The sequence below is a fragment of the Mastigoproctus giganteus genome, chromosome 10 (genome assembly GCF_048544385.1).
Source record: "Mastigoproctus giganteus isolate SK-2022 chromosome 10, ASM4854438v1, whole genome shotgun sequence".
Classification (NCBI taxonomy): domain Eukaryota; kingdom Metazoa; phylum Arthropoda; class Arachnida; order Uropygi; family Thelyphonidae; genus Mastigoproctus; species Mastigoproctus giganteus.
Window position 1 is genome coordinate 107,298,230 of NC_143584.1, and position 23,477 is coordinate 107,321,706.

The following is a 23,477-nucleotide window of genomic DNA, read 5'->3' on the forward strand; positions in this document are numbered from 1 at the left end:
TGGGAAGGAGCAGCAGTGCATAGCACACGCTTCTTGATTAGACCGGGGTTTGAGCCCGTCACCTCCAAATACGAATTCACGGAGCAATATGGCCTTAGTTGCTAATGCTCCTAAAAACCAAATAACAAACAAACAAACAAACCTTTTATCCATTGTAGCAAATTACCCTTAATACCACACTGCCCCCATTTGTACAGTAGTCTTCCATGCACCACAGTGTCAAAAGCTTTCCTGAAATCCAAGTATATGATATCAAAATAATTTTTAGCATCAAGTTCCTTTATAACCACATCATAGTATCCATTCAAATTTGTTCGACAAGACTTTCCCTTAACAAACCCATGCTTTGTCTGAATTATTACTGCAGTCTTGTCTAGATGATCCTGCAATGAATCTTTAACCAGTGACTCCATTATTTTCTCCTGAACAGAAGTTAAACTAACAGGTCTGTAATTACTCATGTCACCCTTAGATCCCCCCCTTTGTGAATGGGGATACATTTGCACATCTCTATTCTGTGGGGACTTCCCCTGAGTGCAAGGATGCTCATAATTATGGCTAAGGGTTTGCTTACTTCCTTTGCCACCTCCGTTAATATAACTGAATAGATCTCATCCACCCCAGGCGCCTTTCTTTCATGTGGTAATTTTAAATTAATTTAAACTAGAATCATGCCTCAAACAAAAGCGGCAAAGCAGAAACCTCAGATTAGCAGGAATGCTTTGGCTTGGGAGAGAATGGTCACTGGTGGTCCTCTTGCGAATCACAGCTGTCCATTCATTGTGCTACTTTCTGCTTTTTGTGGAGTTCTTTGTAATGGGATGAGATATAGGCAAAGGGGATGTTTTTGTGGGCATTTTTTGCAGAGAGAGAGAGAGAGAGAGAGAGAGAGAGAGAGAGAGAGAGAGAGAGAGAGAGAGTGTGTCAGGAACTGTTTCTATAGGGAGACATACAGCAACCTGGAGGAGGAGGAGGAAATGTTGGGAATTAGGTTTTTCTAGGGAAGGGGGGTCCTCATGGGACAACCAAATAGATGAGCTGTGTTAGGGTTACTAAGAGCAGCAACTGGTGCTCGTATACTGGCATTTTACACTAATGGTAGGACTATAGTAAACAAATTTTATGAATTTGAATTTGAAGTACTGGTTAAGTCATCAAATGTGGTCATTGAAAGGATATTGGGAACATGGTGAAATTCACATGTAAAGGATAGGGAATTTAAATATGGTGAGTACATCATGTGTATTAAGGAGAAACTGATGGGGGAGGCGGAGTTATGTTCTTTTTTAAGAAGCACATAGAATCTAAGGCAGTGCATCCAGTTGCTAACCCTAACACAGCCCATGTATTTGTGATACATTCATCATGCATTATGAATATCCAGATAAAGAAACCAACCGGTGGCAGTGATCATAATATGTTGATGTGGGATCTACTTAATGATATAACCACTGTTATATCATTCTTTTCTTTGGGAAGGAACAGCTTTACTGATGTTACCAACCATAAATTCTAAATGAGAAGCATTCATTCAAGTATTCATAAAAAACTACTAATCTTTTTATACCAACTGTGAGATATTGTTTTAAGCATAGATCTAAATGGATGTCTATTGAACTAATAAGATTAGTGGCAGAGAACAAGAATGCATAGGATAATTATAAATCATCTGAGGATACAGAAACCTACAGTAAGTACAAACTAGTCTACAATTAAGTCAATAAAGGGATTAGGCAAGTTAAGGCAGATTATGAGCATCTTTGGCTAAGAATGCAAAGAATTCCTTGCTTAATGTCAACACTAGAAAGAAAGAACATTTGCCCATTAAATGTGAAAGGCATAACTATTGATGATTGTGGTGAGCATCTGTATTCATGTGTGAGTAAGTTTTTAGGGATGGGAATTAAAGAAGTATAACAAGATATAAATGGGAGCTAAGTGATTTTATGCTAACTGACAGGAATGTGGAAGAGAAATTGAAGCATATCACAAGGGGCTTGGGGCCAATAGAATCTGCCTAATTACATTAAAAGAGTCAGCAAAAATGTTAAGCAAATCCTTGACTATACAAGGTTTGGCTGTTAATGAAACTGTTGAAATAAAATAAATATGAAAACTTGTACCTTACAAGTACCCTTCAAAATAATTGGCTTGGCCTTGATCACTCTGTTCCATACGTTTCTTCCAAGCATAGAAACATTTCTGGAAGTCATCTTCTTCTTTAAGCCCTTTTAACACTTTAGTCTTTTTATTCTGAATGTCTTCAGTGGATTGAAAATGGATTCCCTTAAGCACACTTTTCAGTTTAGGGAAGGGAAAAAAGTCACAAGGTACTAGGTCTGGCAAATAGGGTGCATACACAGGGATATGTTTTTTTGGCTAGAACTTGTGAACAGAGTTCATTGTGTGCTAGATCATTGTCTTGATGGACACCCAATCACCCTTCCACAGTTCAGGTCTCTTTCTTTGAATTTTTTCATGCACCCTTGTCATAACTTCAATGTAGTAAGTTTGATTGACAGTCTGATTTGGTGGGATGGATTCAGCCATAAAAATTCCTTTAATATCAAAGAAAACAAGATGTATGATTTTCAGTTTTTATTTTTACATTCTTGCTTTTTGGACTGGGGAATGTTTTTTCTTTCATCACAAGTAATTACATTACTCAGAAAGTCTGGGTCTTCAGTTTTTTTTCAAAACATATTCACGAATTTGAAGCCTTTTCATTCTTTCATTCAAAATATTTGCTACCATCTTGGAACACACTTTTCTTATGCCTAAATTTTAAGTTAAAATTTGTCTAACTGTATCTTTATCCATATTGAGTTCTGATGCAACCATTCTAACTCTTAAACAATGATGCAACCATTCTGATTCTTTAACAACTATCACTTCTAATCAGTGCCCACTAACCCAGTTCATTTTCATTAGTTTTTCTTGGTTATTGGACAGCCTGGTCATTCATTGTCTTCCACATTCTCTCTTCCTTCTAAAAAGCTTTTATTACCATGCAAGCTTTTGACATAGTATCTTCCCCATAAACTTGATATTTTCTTTAGTTTTGTTAAAAATTTAAGCTTAATTATTTGTTCGATTCTTTTGGCTCTCTTTTTTCCAGAAAACTGCAAAAACAAAGATAATGAAAACCTGTCTCACTGCAAAGTGAATAAGTGCATTGGCATGATTTGGCAGACAACTAGAGAAAGATTCAAGGTCAACTGATGTGCCTTTATTTCATAAGTGGCACTTGATGTGTAGTGGCTGTGCATGCAGTCTCGTTATTAAATAGCCACGCCTTGTAATTATGAGATCATCCTTGGATTTAGGGAAGGTTCTTAGAATCTGGAGACATGCAAATGTCTACCCTGTTCATGGGGGGAAGAATCAAAGCGCAAAGTGAGTAGTTAGTCTTGTGAACTTGACAGAAGTCAGGTTCACAGGGGAAAATAATGGGGCCAGTGGGTTAAAGAAGTAATGCAAGATCATCTTGAGAGCAATTTAGTTATACAGAAATCACAGCATGGATTTGTTAAAGGAAGACCTTGTATAAATAATCTGATTACTACTATCATGCAGTAATAAAGGGAACAATACAAAAATTACTTTGCATCATATGCTTAGATATCAGTAATGCTTTTGATGCTGTTCCACACATGAGTGCTGTACAAATTGGAGTAGTATAACATTAGTGGCTAGTTACTGATTTAGATGAAAGGATGGTTGGATGGCAGAGGACAGAGGGTGGTTATAAATGGGCACTGATGTTCTTGAAATAATGTTAGTGGAGTTCCTTGGGGTTCGGTCTGGGCTAATAATTGTTTAAGGTATTCACTAACAATATTAACGAAGGCATTCAAGCCTTAATGTCTAAGTTTGCATATGAAACAGTCACATATGCAAACTTAATTAAAGCTTTTCTCATTCTTCTGCTGATGAAATTTCAGCAAGAGGATGTGCAATGTCATTATCTAACAATAACAGTGCTCTGATGTTTTCATTTCCATTTAATTCTTTCCTTGGATTGGTTTTAGTTCTTTTACAAAGTGATTGTGAAAGTATTCGGAAATTGCGAAAATTTCTAAACAGTATCATTAAATTCTCATTAAAGAAAAATCTCCTTGTCCATAAATAAAAAATATGTAAAAAAAATAGTGGTCCAAATTATTGAATTTGAAGGAAATTTTTGGAAAGCAGTTACAAAAATTACACAGGAAAAGTTTACTGAGACAATTTTTTCTTCTCCATGAATGTGATTATCAGACTGATGTTTATAAACTAAAATATAATAATAACAGGAATAAAAATTTTTAGGTTTGTCTGTCAGGTTCCCATCTTGTCAGAAACTATATAAGACCTCAGCAAAAGGAAACTCCCGACATACACCCTTCTATAAGGTTTGATTGAATTAAAAAATTGTGGCCCTGTGCTACAACAGCCAACCTCATTTGCAGTTCTCACTAAGTTGAGAATTGGGTAATTAAGATAGAAAGTAAAGAACTAAGTCATTATATGCTACTGGATAGTACCTTTTTGTTGAAAACTTCAGTCAGAATAGTAAAACAAAAGTGCTTCTTATCACAGGGAACTAATTGCAAAAAAAAAAAAAAAAAAAAAAAACTTCAATGAAGTTTAGATTTAAAACTTTGCATATTCAAGAGCCTAAAACCTTCACTGTGTATTTCATAAACTTCTAAATAATAAATGTCCATTTATTATTATGTTTGCAGTCATTGTGACTATAAACATAGTGAATTAATTATTAATGGGTACTGCAGTTCTCAATGGACTGTGCATTTTCTGTGGCACTATTTGTGCTTGAGCTGACAACCTCCTTATTCATTGAAGTACAGGTTAATAACAAGATAACTCTGGTGATTACAGTATGAGATCATTGGATTTCGTATCAAACTTAGTTTGTGCTTTGCTATGTGCACAACTGACAATTTTTCCAACACACATACAATAAAAAAAATAACTGAAAAACGTAATAAAAGACTCTGAAATCTGGTTTACACATTGAAATAGTGTATACCTAAATTGTTTTGGTAGTACAGTAAACCCTCGATTTAATGGACCCCGATATAATGGATTTCGGATTTAACAGACCGGACAAATGCAGTAATGCACAAATAATACAGTAATGTACATATCTCGACCATATTTTTTTTTAGGTTATACAAATTAAAACAAAACTTTTTAATTAATAACTTATTATTAATTAAAAATGAATAATAATTACCTATTTCCATTATTGTTTTGATAATTACCTATTTTTATAATCAAATTCAGTTATTCAGTTATAATCAATTATTCTTTCTGAAAACGTGTTCAAATAGCTGTTTTCCCGGATTACAGATAAGAGCAGGCGGTGACTTGTGAGCTGAATGGCGCTCAGGACACTCAACTGCAGGTTTGTCGACTCGCTTTGTTTCGGTCTTAGTCTGCCTCAAGCTATCATGCGGTCAGGTTGTATACAGAGTGTTTCTGTGATTTCTGAATTGTGACTTTATTTATTAAATAATTTTGTAATCCTTATAATTTAAAATGGCATCATGTGATAGAGGAGAGTAATAAGAAAGCGTGTTAACTTAAATGTGGCACAGAAATTAGAGCTAATTGAGAAATTAGAACAAGGCGTCTCAGTAGCACGTGTTAGTGAAATTTATGGCGTAAAAAAACAAACTGTTTCTGATATCTGTAAATCAAAGGCAAAATTGCAACATAATTTTATATTGTACAGTACTGTATATTGTATTAAAGTTTTTTTTTTTTTTACATTAAGAACAAAAAAAATGCCCCCATCCCATGTTACATTCGATTTAACAAACTTTTGGTATTAACAGACACCCCCTTCTTCCATATTAGTCTGTTAAATCAAGGGTTTACTGTATTTGTGACCTTTGAAATGTGCTGCGGATGTCAATTTCAGCAGGTATATTCTTGGTATAGAGAATTTATCCAGTCTTATGCTGTAAAATGCCAATAGCTTTTCAGCTCTGCATTAGTTTCAGTTCAGCTTTGCCTTTGATATAGTTTGTCCTCCATCCCCCAGTTTTCATAATCCCATTTATTAATTTGTAAATGGGATTAATGAAATCATTTATTTATGTCCAGTATATTGCCTTGGCCTTTTATTCAATTTATTTTTCTTCCAATTTTAATCATTTTTAGGAGTATTTGCCCATATATATATATATACAGTCAGACCTCTATATAATGAAATCAATTGTTTGTTTGAAAAAAATCTTTATAAATATGACCTTTTGAACAATGAAAAGTACTGTAATTCAACATTCAGAAATATAGTTAAAAATGGGAATAAATCAGAAATAAGTGAGAATGAATAAATTTTCTAATACTGACACAATATAATAGCATACTTATTATTTCTTTTCTGCTCTTCTCAATAAAGAAGTAAGCTTTTCAAAAGAAAGGAAAGGTACCTTTCTTCTTCCTGTATATAGAACTAACCTACATAACACACTAACCACTAATCTCTTCTCGCTTGGTCACTGGTGGCACCGCTCCTGCCTCCACGTGGTGGGGCCGGTAACCTGGGGGAAAAGTTATCCTCCGAGGCAAAAAGGAGCAACCATGGATTGCGACAACTACCCAGCACTTCAGCCCAGACGCTCATATCATGACATTAATGAAACCGAACGTGACGCATCCCAATCTAAGAGACTACGCAAAAATGAGAATGAACAGGAATATCCATCATTCCTCATATTGCATTCTCTTTCATCCAAACCTATGAGTGCCCGTTCACCATTTCTAATTCAGAAATGTTTAGAAAGTGTGGCTGGTTCACCAAAAATGATGAAAAGATTACGTTCTGGAGATCTATTAGTTGAAACAACTAAACACCAGCATTCCCAGGCTCTACTGAAATTGTCAACTTTTGGCGGAATACCTGTACAGGTCACCCCTCATGCCACATTAAATAGCTCCAGAGGAGTAATAGCAGAGTGGGATCTGATGAATGTCGCTGAAGATGAGATAGTAGAAGAATTACAAGAGAAAAAAGTTGTTCAAGCCAAACGAATAATGTTAAAAAAAGATGCTGAACTTGTTCCCACTAGGAACATCATTCTAACGTTCAGTACACCAAGCTTACCATCATGTGTGAAAGCCGGATACCTTAACTGCCGAGTACGTCCCTACATTCCCAATCCAATCAGATGTTTCAAATGTCAAAAATTTGGACACTCACAAACAGTATGTCGAGGGGACTCTACCTGCCCCCGAACTGCGGCTCTAAAGCCCATTCACAAACGGACTGCACTGCAGAAACGCCACAATGTCCAAATTGTAAAGGCCAGCACCCAGCGTATTCAAAAGCACGTGAACTCTGGAGGTTAGGAAAAAACATCCAAAAATACAAAGTTGAAAAAAAGGTCACTTACCAAGAAGCTAAGAAGCAGGTTACGCTCAACATGCCAAAAGTTACCTATGCTGCAGCAACCAAAAAATATCAATCAACTGGTACACAAACAGCAGTCACAGTATCCCCATCCATTTCAATTGCTGATTGGGCTCGATCAGTGCTTTCGTCCCCACAACCACCATCTACAGAACAATATAAAGTAACTTGCACTAGCAATACTCTGCTAACAGTACCACCAACTGCAAATGATACTTTGCCAGAAACTACAAAATTGAAAGCATCAGCGTCAAACACTGCAGACCAACCAAAGAAATATAGATATAGATCCTGGTACCCTGCAAGAAGAAGCCATTTTAGATTTACACGCAGAAGACAACATGTACACTGGGCGTCCTGCCTTCCGGAAAAAAGGAAGGATGAAACTAGATCGATTCAAACAGGCTGGATACAAAAAACAGACAGAACCATTTACAACCTCTAAAACTAAATAATGCAGAACATTATATAATGGAACTGTAGAGGTCTACAAAGCAATATTTTTGACATTTATGATCTCATCAAACAGCATAATCCAGTTATCATCTGCCTGCAAGAAACCAATGTAACTCCACAAGTGACTCCAGTGATCAAAAACTATAGTATCTACCAACAAGGCAGAAGCAGCACTAATTCAACAAGAGGAGGCGTAGCCATACTTATTGACGACAAGGTTCCTACCAAACAAATCCCTCTACAGACCACATTAGAGGCTGTAGCAGTACGTACTGTTTTCAGTTTTATGCTAACCGTAGTCTCTGTGTACCTCTCCCCAAACAAAGAATTTACTATAAAAGAGCTGGAGGATTTTATAAAGCAGCTTCCATCTCCTTTCATTCTGCTAGGGGATTTCAATGGGCACCATCCTATGTGGGGATCTCCTAAGATAGACAAACGAGGAAAACTCATTGAAACAGTTCTTGAAAATCAGAATCTCACATTATTAAATACTGGTGCTAACACATATTTCCACTTTCCCACCGGAGTATCTACTGCCATAGATCTATCAATATGTTCTCCAAAACTGTTCCCACTTATTCAGTGGTTAGTTTTAAGTAACCCACTGAATAGTGATCATTATCTGATCAGTTGGAAACACATAGAACCTCACATATAACCAGCCACATAAAATGGAAATTTAACAAGGCAGATTGGAACAAGTTCACCAATGCAATTTTCTTTGATGATCAAGTCATCAAAAGCCAGCCTATAGATGATGTTACTGACCACATTACTGCACAGATAAAACAGCTGCAACTTGCTCTATGCCCAAAACCAGAGTTGGTCGTCATAGACATGCCAATGTCTGGTGGAATGATGCATGCTGTGATACCAAAAAAAAAACAGAATAAAGCATGGAATCTATTTCGCAAGAACCCAACAGCTGACAACCTGGTAAATTTTAAGAAACGTAAAGCTAAGGCACGTTATGTGCAGAAAAAAGCGAAAAAAGATTCTTGGATCCGGTTTGCTTCCACCATTAATAAAAATACAGAGAGCAGAAAAATCTGGAACAAAATTAAAAAGCTGAATGGTAAATCCCACCCAGAATCAACACCTATTATAAGTTAGAAGAGTAAAGATTACTCCTCTGCAATAGAAATTGCAAACGCCCTAGCCGAATCCTTTTCTGAAATCTCCCACATCTGCATATGAGTCAGCCTTTAAACAGATAAAAGCCAATGCAGAAAAGCATAAGCTTACCTTTAAAACAACGGCATCTCTTCCATATAATCGACCTTTTACACTACTCGAACTAGAGAGCTCCTTAAATAGGTCAGCTAATGGCGCACCAGGGTCTGATGAGATACACTGTATCATGCTCAAACACCTAAAGAAGAAAGCTCTGAACTCATGATATATGCCAACCGGATATTCTCTGAAGGCTGCTACCCTCTTTCTTGGCGCCACTCAATAGTCCAAGTCTTTGCTAAACCTGGAAAGGATCAATTAAATCCACAAAACTATCGGCCAATATCTCTTAGTAGTTGCCTTGGTAAAAACATTAGAAAAAATGATTCACACTCGATTAGTATGGTACTTAGAATCTCATTTGATAATGAACAGGAACCGTACGGTTTTAGAAAAAATCGGTCAACTCTAGATCTTATGATCAAGGCAGAATCCAACATACGGAATGCTTTTATCCGTAAAGAACATCTTGTCATGGTCTGTCTGGATATAGAGAAAGTCTTTGATACTACCTGGCGCTATGGCATTCTTCAAAATCTGTATGAAACATCCGGTGTCAGCTACCACTAATCATACAGAGCTTTCTACAAAACAGAACCTTTCAAGTGTGTTACTGTAATTCTCTATCCCACACATTTGTCCAAGAAGAAGGGGGGGGGGGGTCCCACAAGGTTCAGTTCTTAGTGCAACGCTCTTTGCAGTTAAGCTAAACAGTGCAACAGAGAACATTCCAGTTAATGTTGACACCTATCTATATGCAGACGATCTTACAATATCCTGCCACTCACAAAATATGCGCTCAATCGAGCGTCAATTGCAGCTCTCAATAAACAAAATACAATCATGGGCATCTCATAATGGCTATCGCCTCTCTGCAACAAAAACAACTGTTATCCAAGAAGAAGCAAGAAGCGTCAGCTGCATCCAGATCCTGAACTAAGGTTAGGAATCCAACAAATACCACTTAGCAACAATATCTGGTTCTTGGGACTAGTACTTGACACTAAACTTACTTTTCTAGCGCATATAAGGCAATTACGGACGCAGTGCATGAAAAAGATGAATATCCTCAAAGTTATCTCTTCCATGGCATGGGGAGCCGATTGCTTCACGCTTCTGCATCTATATCGAACCTTAATAAGATTTCGTCTGGACTATGGAGCTCCAGTTTATGATTCTGCACGTAAGGCAGCTTTGGCTTGGCTCAATCCAGTCCAACATAGTGCTCTCAGGATTGCCTCCAGAGCTTTTAAGAAGACGTCCCCAGTACAAAGTTTGTATATAGATGCCAATGAGCCTCCACTAAATCTCAGGAAAAAAGTATTGCTTCTTAGCTATGCAGCCAAATTACGTAGCCTCCCTTCTCACCCCATCTGGACATATCTCTTTGAACCTCAGTGGGTAAACTTATACAGAAACAAACCCAATGAAAATAAACCTGCAGGTTTCCGGCTACAAGAGTTAACAGAAGACTGGGGCATCTATCTTGGAAATATATCTCAAGCTGCAGATGCAGTACAAGCACCATGGGCAATGTATACACCTCTTTGCAATAACTATTTCCTTCAGTGGGAATATTTCCTATCGAACAACAATATTAGACAGTTACATGCGGCTCATGCATTGGCCAATGCTCGCAGTCTCCAAATATATACAGATGGCTCCAAAACTGATATATCCGTAGGAGTTAGAGTTATCAGTCCTGCAACCACTGTTTCTGTCCAGTTACCACTTGAATGCAGTGTTTTTACTGAACTGTATGCAATCAAAATGGCTTTAAATATCCTTAACGATCATCTAAACACCCAGATCATAATATACACTGACTTTTTTAAGTGCTGTCAATGTCCTACGGAATAGATCACAAAATTTCCATCCACTTATCCCACAAATTAGATCTCAGTTATATCACCTCAGTGAAAATAAGCAAACCGTCACGTTTTGCTGGATACCCAGCCATGTTGGTATTAGAGGAAACGAGCATGCAGATGAAGCAGCAAAACACCCTACTTGTTTCAATTACATCCCGGGTCCATATTCCGACTACAAACTAATCATACGGCAGATATGCACTGAGATATGGTCTGAAATGTGGCATCACCAAACAGATAAGCTCCTTCAAATAAACAGAATCCACAGCTTTGGAAATCCAGTTCCCGATTAAATAGGCAAGAAGAGGTTGTGCTTGCTAGAGCATGAATTGGCCATACACATCTAACACACTTATTTTTACTGCTAGGTGAAGATCCTCCACTTTGCTCGCTTTGTAGTACCACACTTACCGTGAAGCATATTATAATTGAGTGTCCACGTTACCATTCAGCTAGAATTGCATATTTCAGATCCCTACTGAATTCACAAAAACCACTGCAACTAAATATACTAGGAGATAATGCCAATTTATCAGAATTGTTTATTTATCTGAAAATGATCAATGTATACAACCACTTCTAGACCCATCTATAATGTATTGATGAATTTTCGAAAGTAGCAGGCGCAATTTGGCCATAGTAGCCCTTGCGCCAATAAATCCCACACAACAACATAATTTGCATTGATGTTAGAATAAAATGGATGATAATTTTAAATTTAAGTTAGCGTGAATAAGTTAGAATTTAAAAACAGAATTAAAATATGCGCAAGGAAGTAGAAGTGCACATCTTCGTCCTTGGCTGTCAGCGTTGAAATTGGAATAGTTGAAGTTATATGATTGGAAACAGAAGGCCAATAGCCATAACAAGTGGCTTTCGTTTTACACGTCGTCTTCAGTTGGCAATGGTAGAATGAGAGTGAATGCGTGTATTTAAGAAGACTAAGTTCCCGTAATGCTCCTGGATACACATGTGGAAATCTCAGGTGCATGAGATTCCAGACCGGTGCTATGTTATAGGGTAGTTTGGAATTTAATACTTGGAGAGTGGAATGGCGGCGAAACCATTCTATAACTAGGGCTTCATATTGGAAAATTTTAAAACTGGATTTTAATTTGATAATAGGAATGGCTGAATCTACTAAGGGGGTTTGGTTATGGGATTGAACGTGTGTTGCTAATTCAGTATTGGACTGTCCCGTCCTAAAGCTATTCTAGTGGTAGTACGCACGTGTGTTTGATGTTTTGATAGAACCGTATTTTTGGTGGTGCTACCAATATAGCAAGCATTACAGTTATGTTGACATTTTATTAAGTAGACAATATTATTCATGTCATTAATGTGGTAATTGTGTGTGTGTCTTTTTATGGATTTACTTAATTGTGGCTTTACCTAGCCTCCGTAGAAAATGATATATTACAACCATACCCCCCCCCCCCAGATATTAAATTATTTTTATACGATACGCTGAGGATATCCTCTTAATAGGGCACAAATCCACAATAAATGATCTTTTCATTAAATTTAATTCCATGCATAATAGATTAAAATATACCCTGGAATTAGAAGAAAATGGACAAATTAATTTTCTAAACCTGACTATATACAGAAGCGATATAAAACCAGGAACACAAATTTTTAGAACAAATACTCACACGGGCAAATACTTACACTTTGAATCACATCATCCCCTTAACACAAAAAAAGCAGTCCTTTATAATCAAATTTACAATGCTATAAAATACAGTTCCACACATTACGACCTTAATAATGAACTTCAATATCTTACAAGTTAATTCATATCTAAGAAATATCCTATTCAATTAATCAAACAAACTATTATCACAGTCCAAAATAATATTAACAACCCACCCAAACACATTTCCAATAATAATTCACATATTATCCTCCCTTACCATAGTAATTTTGCCAATCAATTCCGCCGTTTATTCAAAGGTATCGATATCACCCTTACATTCTCATCTTATAATAAACTAGGTTCATTATTCAACTCATATAAAGAAGTGACATGAATAATATTGTCTACTTAATAAAATGTCAACATAACTGTAATGCTTGCTACATTGGTAGCACCACCACAAAATACGGTTCTATTAAAACATCAAACACACATGCGTACTACCACTACAATAGCTTTAGGATGGGACAGTCCAATACCGAATTAGCAACACATGTTCAATCCCACAACCACACCCCCTTAGTAGATTCAGCCATTCCTATTATCAAATTAAAATCAGTTTTAAAATTTTCCAATATGAAGCCCTAGTTATAGAATGGTTTCGCTGCCATTCCACTCTCCAAGTATTAAATTCCAAACTACCCTATAACATAGCACTGGTCTGGAATCTCATGCACCTGAGATTCCCATGTGTATCCAGGAGTATAACAGGAACTTAGTCGTCTTAAATACACATGTTCACTCTCATTCTACCATTGCCAACTGGAGACGACGTGTAAAACGAAAGCCACTTGTTATGGCTATTTGCCTTCTGTTTCCAACCATATAACTTCAATTGTTCCAATTTCAACATTGACAACCAAGGACGAAGATGTGCACGTCTACTTCCTTGCCCATATTTTAATTCTGTTTTTAAATCCTAACTTATTCACGCTAACTTAAATTTAAAATTATCATCCATTTTATTCTAACATCAATGCAGATTATAAAAAGGTGAGTACCATAATAAATTCAATTAAGCTATGCTATTATATTGTGTCAGTTATAAATGGTACTTTAAGAGATCTACAATTTTTGAATTTTCTAATACTTTAAAACAACTAATGCATAAATATTAAGAAACAACTCCTTACACGATGTGCACAATATATTAGTATAGTTTTAAGAATTATTTTGTAAGATATTTGGTTATTTTTTGTTGTATGCTGGATTTTACTGTACATTGTTCATAAAAATGTTTGCATTTGTTTAAAAACATTCAGATATATTTTCTGGCACATTTTCTTCACACTGAAGGCCTTGTCACAAAGTTTCAAATGATGCTAACATTTCATGTTTTAAAGGTTTATATTGTCCTCATTTCCTTCTTTTCCCTCATTTGCATCCAACTCGTTATCAATATTGTCACTAGTTCTCCCTTGTTGAGTTCATCTTGAGTTCTTCCCAAGATTCTCAATAACTTGTAGTAGTTCATCCCTCAGATCGCTGTTAATTGGTGTTTTAGTAAAACCTACTTTTGCGAAACAATTCTTAATTGTTGTTTCCGTCACACTTTGACTCCACATTTTTGCCAACTCTTATATGCACATCCACAAATCCATAACAGAATCTATCTGTTGGTTGGTTTCTATTCGCAGTATAATTTTTTTTGGTATTCACCTTCGCTTCAGTAGTGCATTTTCAAATTTTTAATAATACCTTGGTCCATTGTCTGCAGTTTAGATGAGATATTCAGAGGGCAGAAAACAAACTTCCCATTTGTAAGTTTTGAAAATACTGAGTGAAGGTGGACAGGGCAGTTGTCAATAATCAGCATGAGTTTTCTATTTTATTTCATCATCTTTGTATCACAATTTAAAATCCACTGTTCAGAAATGTCACTTGTCATCCAAGATTTTTTGTTGTAGTTGTAGTCCAACTCTAACAACTTTACACCTTTAAAACATTGGGGTTTGCTTTTCCTATTACCAAAAGCTTCAGTTTTTCATTACCAGCCATATTTGCACCAACCAAGACTGTAATTCTCTCCTTAATGTTTTTACCACCTAAACATTCATCACCTTTAAAAGTCACTGTCTTGTTCGGCAGACATTTAAAAAATAGACCTGTTTAATTAATGTTGAATATATCTTTGGGCTTGCAGTCCTCCATAATTTTTTTCAAAACTTCCTTTCCAATGGGTACAGTCTTTTTCAATTACGACTCCACTTTCATCAGAAATAACTTTTTTCGAGTAAGCCAGCCATGCCACTTTTTACATTTGTCCAGCGAATCAGAACTGGCTTGGAATGTTTGCCTTATGTCCCAGAAAAGAGGCGTCATAGCCTTTTTTTTTTTTTTTTTATTATTGGCCCTGATATCAGCATGTTTTGGTCTCGAATCAACTTTACCCACTTAAAAACGGCTTCATCTACATCTTAACACAGGCATAATTTCGCTTGCTTCCGACTGGATCCCATTTCCTCAAACAGTTTGAGAATCGAAACACAGTTTTTCAGAATGGTTGATACACTACTGGCAGGGATATCAAATTTTAAAAGTGATTTCTTTTTTTTTTCATGCCCCAATCTCTTAAGCACTTCCACTTTTCCCCACTATACTCACAGAGGAGTATAGCCAAAGCAGCTTATGTGCCATCAAACCCCCACAACAACCAGCCAACACTCAAGAAGCTACTCTTACATATTGTAATATTACTTTCACAGCAGCTAAAACAAAACTGATTTAGGGACCACTTGTATCTACCATGTAAACAGAGACAGGTGAAATTTAGTGAAAGTGTGAATGACTCATTTCTGCAAAACAAGAGATGAATTTTCAGGATAAAGGAAAATCACCTTCTCCTAATTCTCTAATAGGGTATTTACATTAGGAAGCATAGTGACCAGAGCCAACGTCTGCATCAGGAATATGTCTTAATCTTTGCCAATGGCTGTGGACACATAGATACAGTTAACCAGCGTGATGTATAGTAGAGGCAGTTGTATAGGTTTTACAGGTACCACTAAATTCTAGAATGTTTTAGCTCTAAATTCATGCCCTTAAGAATTAATCCATTTAGCTTTTAATTTTTCTTTCTACAGCATCAGCTCTATTGCCTAAAGGCCAGAGGTGCAAACAATGTGTACATAGATTTCTCGAAATCAGTTTGCTGTATGGAAACTATTTTCAATGTAATGACCAAGGGGAAATGAAAGAAATTTGCTAAATCGAAAAATTTGCTATATGGAAGTTTGTTAAAGAGAGGTCTGACTGTATATATGTGCATATATGCCTATTGTCATGTCCATCTGTCTATCCATCCATTTCTCCATTCCCATTTCGTCCATTCCCAATGGACAGATTTTAATGAAATTTTGTATTTGTGCCTTTTAAAAATATTTGTCGATTTTTTTCTCTTTCCCAAGGTGAAAACTGCCCTCAAAGAAAGAGAGTTCGGGATGTTGAGGATATTAATCAAAATAATCGCTGAACTGAACATTATCTCTTTGGATGCCTTCACTGACTCCTTCAGGAACTTTTATAATGGTGTAATAAGTGCATTCAGTCAGGTGGTGATTACTTTGAATAAAAATAAAACCATTTCTGAGCTCCTTCACTTTGTGTTCTTTTTATTGCAACCATTCTGGGAACTTTATTGCCACACTTTATATTATAATTTGAAAAGCACACATGAAAAAGAGTGTGCTACATCTTCAGAGTGCATTATGCTAAACTATATATCATTATTTGAATTATAACTTATTTGCTTTTTGGAGTGGTAAATTTGCCTTTGTGTACAACCTTCCAGTTTCTATGAAGATCTCAGTGTGACCTGCAGCAGAAATGCTTGAAATTATATTATAGGCAGGTAATTATCATCAATGTATAACAACCTGTAACTGCTTCTCACTGTAATTCCTATAACACACTTGATAAGTAATACAATGATGAAGAGGCCAAATAACTTCTTTTTTTTTTTTTTTTTTTCAGTAATGATGAAATTTTATAAATTTTTATGTTTAACAAAAATAGACACTATAAGTTTTCCTTTGGATAATATTTTGCAATTATTTTTGTAATTAAATGTAATTAAATATTTGTGTTCTCAAATAGCTAAGAGAGTTTTTTATGTAAATTTCAGTTATGAAAACTAAAGCACCAAATGCGCCTTTTGTCATTTACAGTCAGGAGTGGGTGAAGGATACCTCTAGTAAGTTGTTTATCTTAATAGAGAGGATAACAAATCAGATAACAAATGATAATTGGAAAGTCAGATTTGCATTGGTAGAATGGGCAGAAACCATGCTTTTCAAATGCACAAGGTACATAGTTTTATTCTTTATACTGTTAATATTTTTGATAAGGCTGTTTGATGTAGCTTAATGTGAGATAAATTTTCTTATGTTTAAAGTCATTTGGCAGTGTTTCTTAGCCATTCTTATTACAAAAATATGAATGCTTCCCTGATTCAAATAAAGAACTTATGCCAGTTAATAAAGTCATTAAGTATTGGTCTAAAAAAAACCTCTCCTGCTATCCAGTCGAGGCATTTGTCTAACCATTCCTATAATTTACACATTTTACAAGACTACTCAAGTTGGATAGACAACTTGAGTAGTTGAGACCTGCTAATTTTCGTAAAATCAGACAAATGCTAATAATTTATTGTAATTTTTCCTTGTAGAGGATCTGTGATCTCATTATGGACTTAAAATAAACTTTGTGGATTTTTTGAAAAGGGTAGTATAGGCTATTTTTGGAAATTTTAAGGAATATTAAATTTAAGAATATTATGTATTTTATTTAAAGGCAGAAGAATACTCTTACCTGGGTTTTCTTCAGGGATGGCTGCATCTGGGAGAGGTGTAATTCAGAAGGTTGAAATTGCAATTATATGGAAGGAGGATGAAGGAAAAAGCCAGCTTTTGTCCTAAATCCCTGCATGGGGAATAATTGTTGGCATAAAGGGAGATGATGTCCTGAAGCCTGATGGGGGCTTTTTGTTAATACCATCTTCAATGGAGGGTGAATATGTGTCGAGGCTATCTTTTATATCCCGGGCATGTTCCATTGCCGTATTTCAAAAGCGTGGTGTGTGTGTGTGTGGGAGGGGGGGGGATGAGTAGTTGGAAAGGGTGAAGTAGGGTGGGGGGAAAGGAATAATTTCCCACCTCATCGCATTACACTTACAGTTTGGGAATTTGACAATTTTAGGTTTTTTTGGCGAAGAAAAGGTAGGAAAGGGAAAGAAAGAGGTTTCACTCGGAAATCCGGGTGTGTGACTACTCGTCCCCGTTTGTAGAGATCCTGGATTTGGGGGGGGGTATGTTCTGTCGTTAAAGGATATTTGTTTTAGGTCCCATTCTTCAGAGATTCTTATTAGTCTATGTATGTTTATTGATCTGTTTGTTTATCTCATTGCTAGTGTCTCACTGGTTTCTAATTTAAATTTTGTGTCTTGTTTGTCAATTATTATCTCATTTTCAAAGGAGGGGTAATGTCTTGTGTCTAAGTGGTGAGTTACCAATTTGGAACTAATTTTTTTCCATTCGGTCTGTTTTTTTTTTTGTTATTTGCGGTTACTTTTAAACTGCTTTTATGTTTTTGGATTCTTGTATGTAGCGATGTTCTTATGCTGCCTATATATATATATGCAATCGCAATCTGGCGTGCAGGGGATTGCATAAACCACGTTTGTTTACTGTTTGAAATCGATTGTTTTTTTTTGTTGATAGCTGAGCTTTTAGGTATGTCCATAGTTTCTTGGAGCTGCCAAAGCCTAGATTTACTCCGGAATCTTTGAAGATCTTTTTCAATGGTTGTTGGTACGTTTCAATGTATGGGAGCCCTATCCATTGTTTTTTGACTCTTTTCATTTTGGATTTTCTTTACTGCTTTTTTTGGCTGTATTTAAGGCGCTGTTTATGAGCCATTTTGGGTAACCGTGGTTGGAAAATCTATTCTTAAGTGTTTCGATCTCCTTTTTGCATTCATCCTCAGTAGATGAATACCTGAAAACATTGTTGAACTGGGCTATTAGGATCGATTTTTTTGTGAGAGAGGGAGCCGTAGCTATCAAAATGTATTTTGATAGCTACGTTGGTGGGTTTGTGGTATATTTTTATGTTGATTTTGGTGGCATTTCTTGTTAATGTGAAATTTAGGAAGTTGATCCTGTTGTTTTCTTCATTTTCAGTTGTGAATTGTAGCCGATCATCTACATTATTCAACTCATGGAAGATGGTATTTATGGTGTGTGGTTTGCCTATAAGCAGACAATCATCTATGTACCTTCCATAAAATTTAAGGGATGGGGAAGAGTACTTGGAAATGGTGTGGTTTTCTATTTCCAGGAGGTAAAATTTGGAGAGATGTCCACTTATGGAACCGCCCATTGGTACCCCATATGTGGATTTTCTTCAAATCATCCATAAAGTTTATTTTAAATCCATAATGAGATTGCAGATCTTCTACAAGGAAAAATGACAATAAATTATTTGCATTTGTCTGATTTTATGAAAATTAGACAAACATCTCTCTGAAAAAAACATGCACGTGCACTTGCGTGCGGTTTTTTTTTTTGCCATTTTTGCTAATACAGGTAGCCCCGCATAACATGGTAATTAGGTTCCTATAAAATCTCATGTAGTGTGAAACTGCATTATGCTGGAATAAGAACCCAAAAAGAAGGTTACTTTCCAAAAGCTAACAAAAATACACCATTTTTTTTTTATAACAATTGGAAACAATTTTTATTAAAAATAGTAATAACTTGTTTAGTTATTACTATTTTTAATAAAAATGATGCATATATGTCAGTAACATAAGTTCATTTAATTTTCTTCCTATTCCTTGCTGCTAAGCACAGTCAAACAAGAATGTTTTCTCTGTTTCAGAATATCTTCACTTTCTCACTTTCTTTTGCAGCATCAAGATTTCGTGTATCCTCTGCTTTCTTTAAAAATCTGTAATCTGGATTTGTTGGTTTTGCTTGATAGATCTTTTGTAAATTTCATGGTAATGAGCTAAGCATTTTTGAAGCTCCCTTTTGAACTTTGTGCTCCTTTCAGTCGAAGGATCTGCATTCAAAAAAATAAGATTCTAATTGCTTGGCTAAGTTTATGCCTTCCCACATGCGTTTTAGTGTAAAATTAGGAACTTCAGAATTTTCATCTGTGCTATCATCCTCTGATTTAATTTGGTTTACCTCCGTTGCCATTTCCACTAAATCGACTTTGCCAGCCTCTTTTTTTGTCAGTAATTCTTGAATGTCTTCAGTAGTCATATCATCAAAACCATCCCCATCCTACTGACTTGCTAAGTCGGTAGGAGGGGATGGCACCCATTGCACCCATTCTGTGTTCTGCTGGTTCGACCATATTTCCTGAATGAACTGACTCTGGCTATACGTTTTTCCAACACTCATTTAAGGTTGATGGTTTTACTTCTTTGAGCGATAAAGCTATGATTCCAATACAGTTTGCAACTGAAAAATGTTTCCATGCCTCCATCACTTCAATAGATTCAGAATCAATTTCTTCCAAAATATATTGTAACAATTTTCTTACGTAATGAGTTTTAAAGGTAGATATAATGCATGCCTTGATTTAATGGTTGAATTAAATAAGTTGTATTTAGGTGGTAGGGACATCGCATTATCCAATAGTAATAAAACTTTGGAATCTAGATGATTTCCTTTAAATAGTTTTTCACAACTGCCACAAATTAGCAGTTATCCAAGCTTTTTTTATTTGCTTTCCAATATACTGGTAACTCATTATTTACCTCTTTCATTGTACACGGATTTGAGGATCTATAGCATAGGTTTTATCATGTTATCTCGTGATGCATTACTGCACATAAATGACGTTACCCAATCTTTTGATGTCTTAAGACCTGATGCAGTTTTCTCTTTTTTTGAAATAAACATTCTTTTGGACATTTTTTCCATCAAAGACATGTCTCATTGGCATTGAAAACTTGATGTGGTGTGTATCCATGCTCTTTAATAATTTTTTGAAATTCCTCCGCATACTTCTTGGTAGCTTCATTATCAGCCGATGCACTTTCCCCTTGATTCTTATGTTATGTAATGAGAAGCAGTTTTTAAATTACTCAAACTAACCTTTACTGGCAACAATCTCTAGATTAACAAAAGATTCTCCATTTTCTTTTAAATGGTTATAAATTTTAGTGCCTTTTGTTTAATTACATTGCTGTCTAATGGGATCCATTTTTTTCTGCTATCGTCAATCCAAATACCGATTGCTTTTTCCATTTTCTCAATTATTGCTGCTCGGGGATGAGCTGTCTTATTTGCAGAAATGAAAGATCCTGCAGCAACAGCAGTTCTAATTTTCTTTATAGTCCAGATTGTTGCTTCATTTAAATTTAAACATTTTGCAACGTATGACACCTTTCCACTTTTTTTCAGACGATCCAAAATCTGTATCTTTGATTAGAGAAATAAAGTTTCTTTTGAGCGGTGCTTTTTTTTTACTTTCCTTAGTGCTGGAATTCCACAATTTAGTGCTGGAATTCAATTCAATTCACAACAAAGAAATTATTCCAGTACGGTTCTTAAGAACAAAGTTTAGTAATACATACCTGGAAAAGTTTATAAATGCTCACATAAAAGCCAAAATAACCTTACAAAAACCTTAAAAGTCATGAACTACACGCTTCGAAGTCACAATTTTTTATGGTCTCAAACAAGCTCAAGTTCAATGTGGTCTCAAACAAGCTCAAGTTCAATGTGGTCTCAAACAAGCTCAAGTTCAAGTACTTACATAACATGAAACCATGTTATGTAAGTACTGTGTTGTGCGAGAAAAATGCTGCAATTTATCAGTCGTGTTAGAGCAAAACCGTGTTGTCGAAGTACCATGTTATACAGGGGTTGCCTGTATATGTAAGCAGGGTGTCTGCTCATATAATTCTTGAAATTTCTCATTTTTATAATTTTATGAACTCAAAAATGAGAGTGACTGTATGTAATATGTATAATGAACATTGCATAAAATAAAACAAAATTAAAACGTAGTATGGCGAACCAGTAGAGCGAGAAAATAAACTAAACCAATGAAACAATACTAGAAGGGGGGAAGTAATTAAAAAAAAAAGGTATTTTAGAAGGAATGCTCCACACAGCCAATGCTCATGATCTTTTTCTAACAAACAATCCTCTGAGTACATGGTTGAGGTGAGTGGTCATCTAGGCACCTCACGTTACAACTTTGGTGAGGATCTCTTCTCCAATGGAGCTTTTCTCTCATGACCATTCCCAACTTTGTGTTGTTTGGCATTACAAGAATGCAAAATGGGATGATCTGCGAGATTTATATTCTTTGTTTCCTTGGTTGGATTACTGTTTCAAATCTTTTGAGGTCAACTTTTGTTCAGATCGTGTCAGTGAGATTATTCATGTAAGGATGAAATCCTTTATTCTACATTCCTCCTTAAAAGCTTGTCCTTTATCTAAACTTTTCCAATAAATGTGCTAAGGCTGTTCAAGATAAGAATGTTGCATATTGGAATTAGCTTGTATCCAAATCTCCAGGTTCATTTTATGCATACACCAAAGCTCACAACAATTGTAAAGCAGTTATTATTCATAGTCCTAACTAGATTTTGAACAGGCCGAGTGTAGAAAACTTGCTTCTTGTTCAAATGGTAGTCCGGGCATTCTGATCTTTTGCCAAAAGCTGTTGGTCACAGCTTTTGCCCTCTCTCCATTCCCACCTCTGTCAAAACTGGATGCCTCTGTTGCCAACTTAGTTTTAGATAAAGCTGACCTACTTTTCTTGTATGGCACATTATAGCCTTAGTTGCTGATGCACCAATAAAATCCAAACCAACCAACCAACCAACTTTTCTTGTAATTTGTATATTGATAATCTTGGTAAACCACCTTTTACCATTCCCGGTACACTCCTTCAGTGCCTCATGTGGTTACATCATCATCAAATCAAAATGATATCAGAAGAATTTTGAATGGTCTTGATACCAAGAAAGTGTCAGCTCCTGATGATATTTCTCCACTTGTTCTCACATCTGTGCTCCTGAGCTTACTCCTGTTCTGTGTCACCTTTTTACACTTTCTTTTATGACTGGCATTTTCCTTTCTGCTTGGAAATTTGCTCACATCCAGTCAATTCCTAAAAAAGGGTGACAAATCCCCTTGATCCAATTATTGTCCTGTTGCACTTCTATTCTTTCCAAAGTAATGGAGAAAATCTATTAACTGCCAACTTAAGAGTTGGCAGTTAATAGATTTGCTGTCTACAAATTGTTCATCTCATCAGTGATCGCCAGTATGGATTTCATCAGTGATCGCCAGTATGGATTTCATCAGTGTCGATCCACTGGTGATGTCCTGCCTTATGTTACTCATCTGTGGACAAATTCCATTGAAAAGTTTGGTGAAACTCCAGCAGTTGCTCTTGACCTAACAAAGGCTTTTGATCATGTTTGGCATAAAGGTCTTGTAAATAAGCTTCTATCTTATGGTTTTCAAACAGTTGTTTTTTTTTTGTTTTTTTTTTTTTTGTTATTGGGTATTCAATTTTCTGTCTGACTGCTCACTGTGGTGAGTGATGGTAAATGGCTCTCAGTCTTCTAACATCTCCATCAGTGCAGGTGTTCCTTAAGGTTCAGTTCTTTCTCCCACTCTTTTTTCTCTTGTATGTTGATGACCTTCTCCTATTGACTGGAACGCCTCTGTAGCCAGGTGGGAAGGAGCAGCCGTGTGTTGCACACGCTTCTTGATTAGACCGGGGTTTGAGCCCGTCACCACCAAATACGGAGGATG

The 23,477-nt window shown here is 36.0% G+C and overlaps 1 protein-coding gene across 2 annotated transcripts in view; it reads left to right on the plus strand.

The window, feature by feature from the left end:
• The window catches only part of Tti1 (Telo2 interacting protein 1), a 600,292-nt gene that overhangs the window by 158,013 nt on the left and 418,802 nt on the right, over positions 1-23,477 (plus strand). For both annotated transcript variants that reach the window (XR_016547507.1, XM_090382195.1), the window contains exon 7: positions 16,809-16,989. Coding sequence is in view for 1 of the 2 variants with exons in the window: in XM_090382195.1 (XP_090238321.1) it covers positions 16,809-16,989 (181 nt within the window). In the remaining variant the exon portion in view is untranslated. The remainder of the gene's footprint in view (positions 1-16,808; positions 16,990-23,477) is intronic.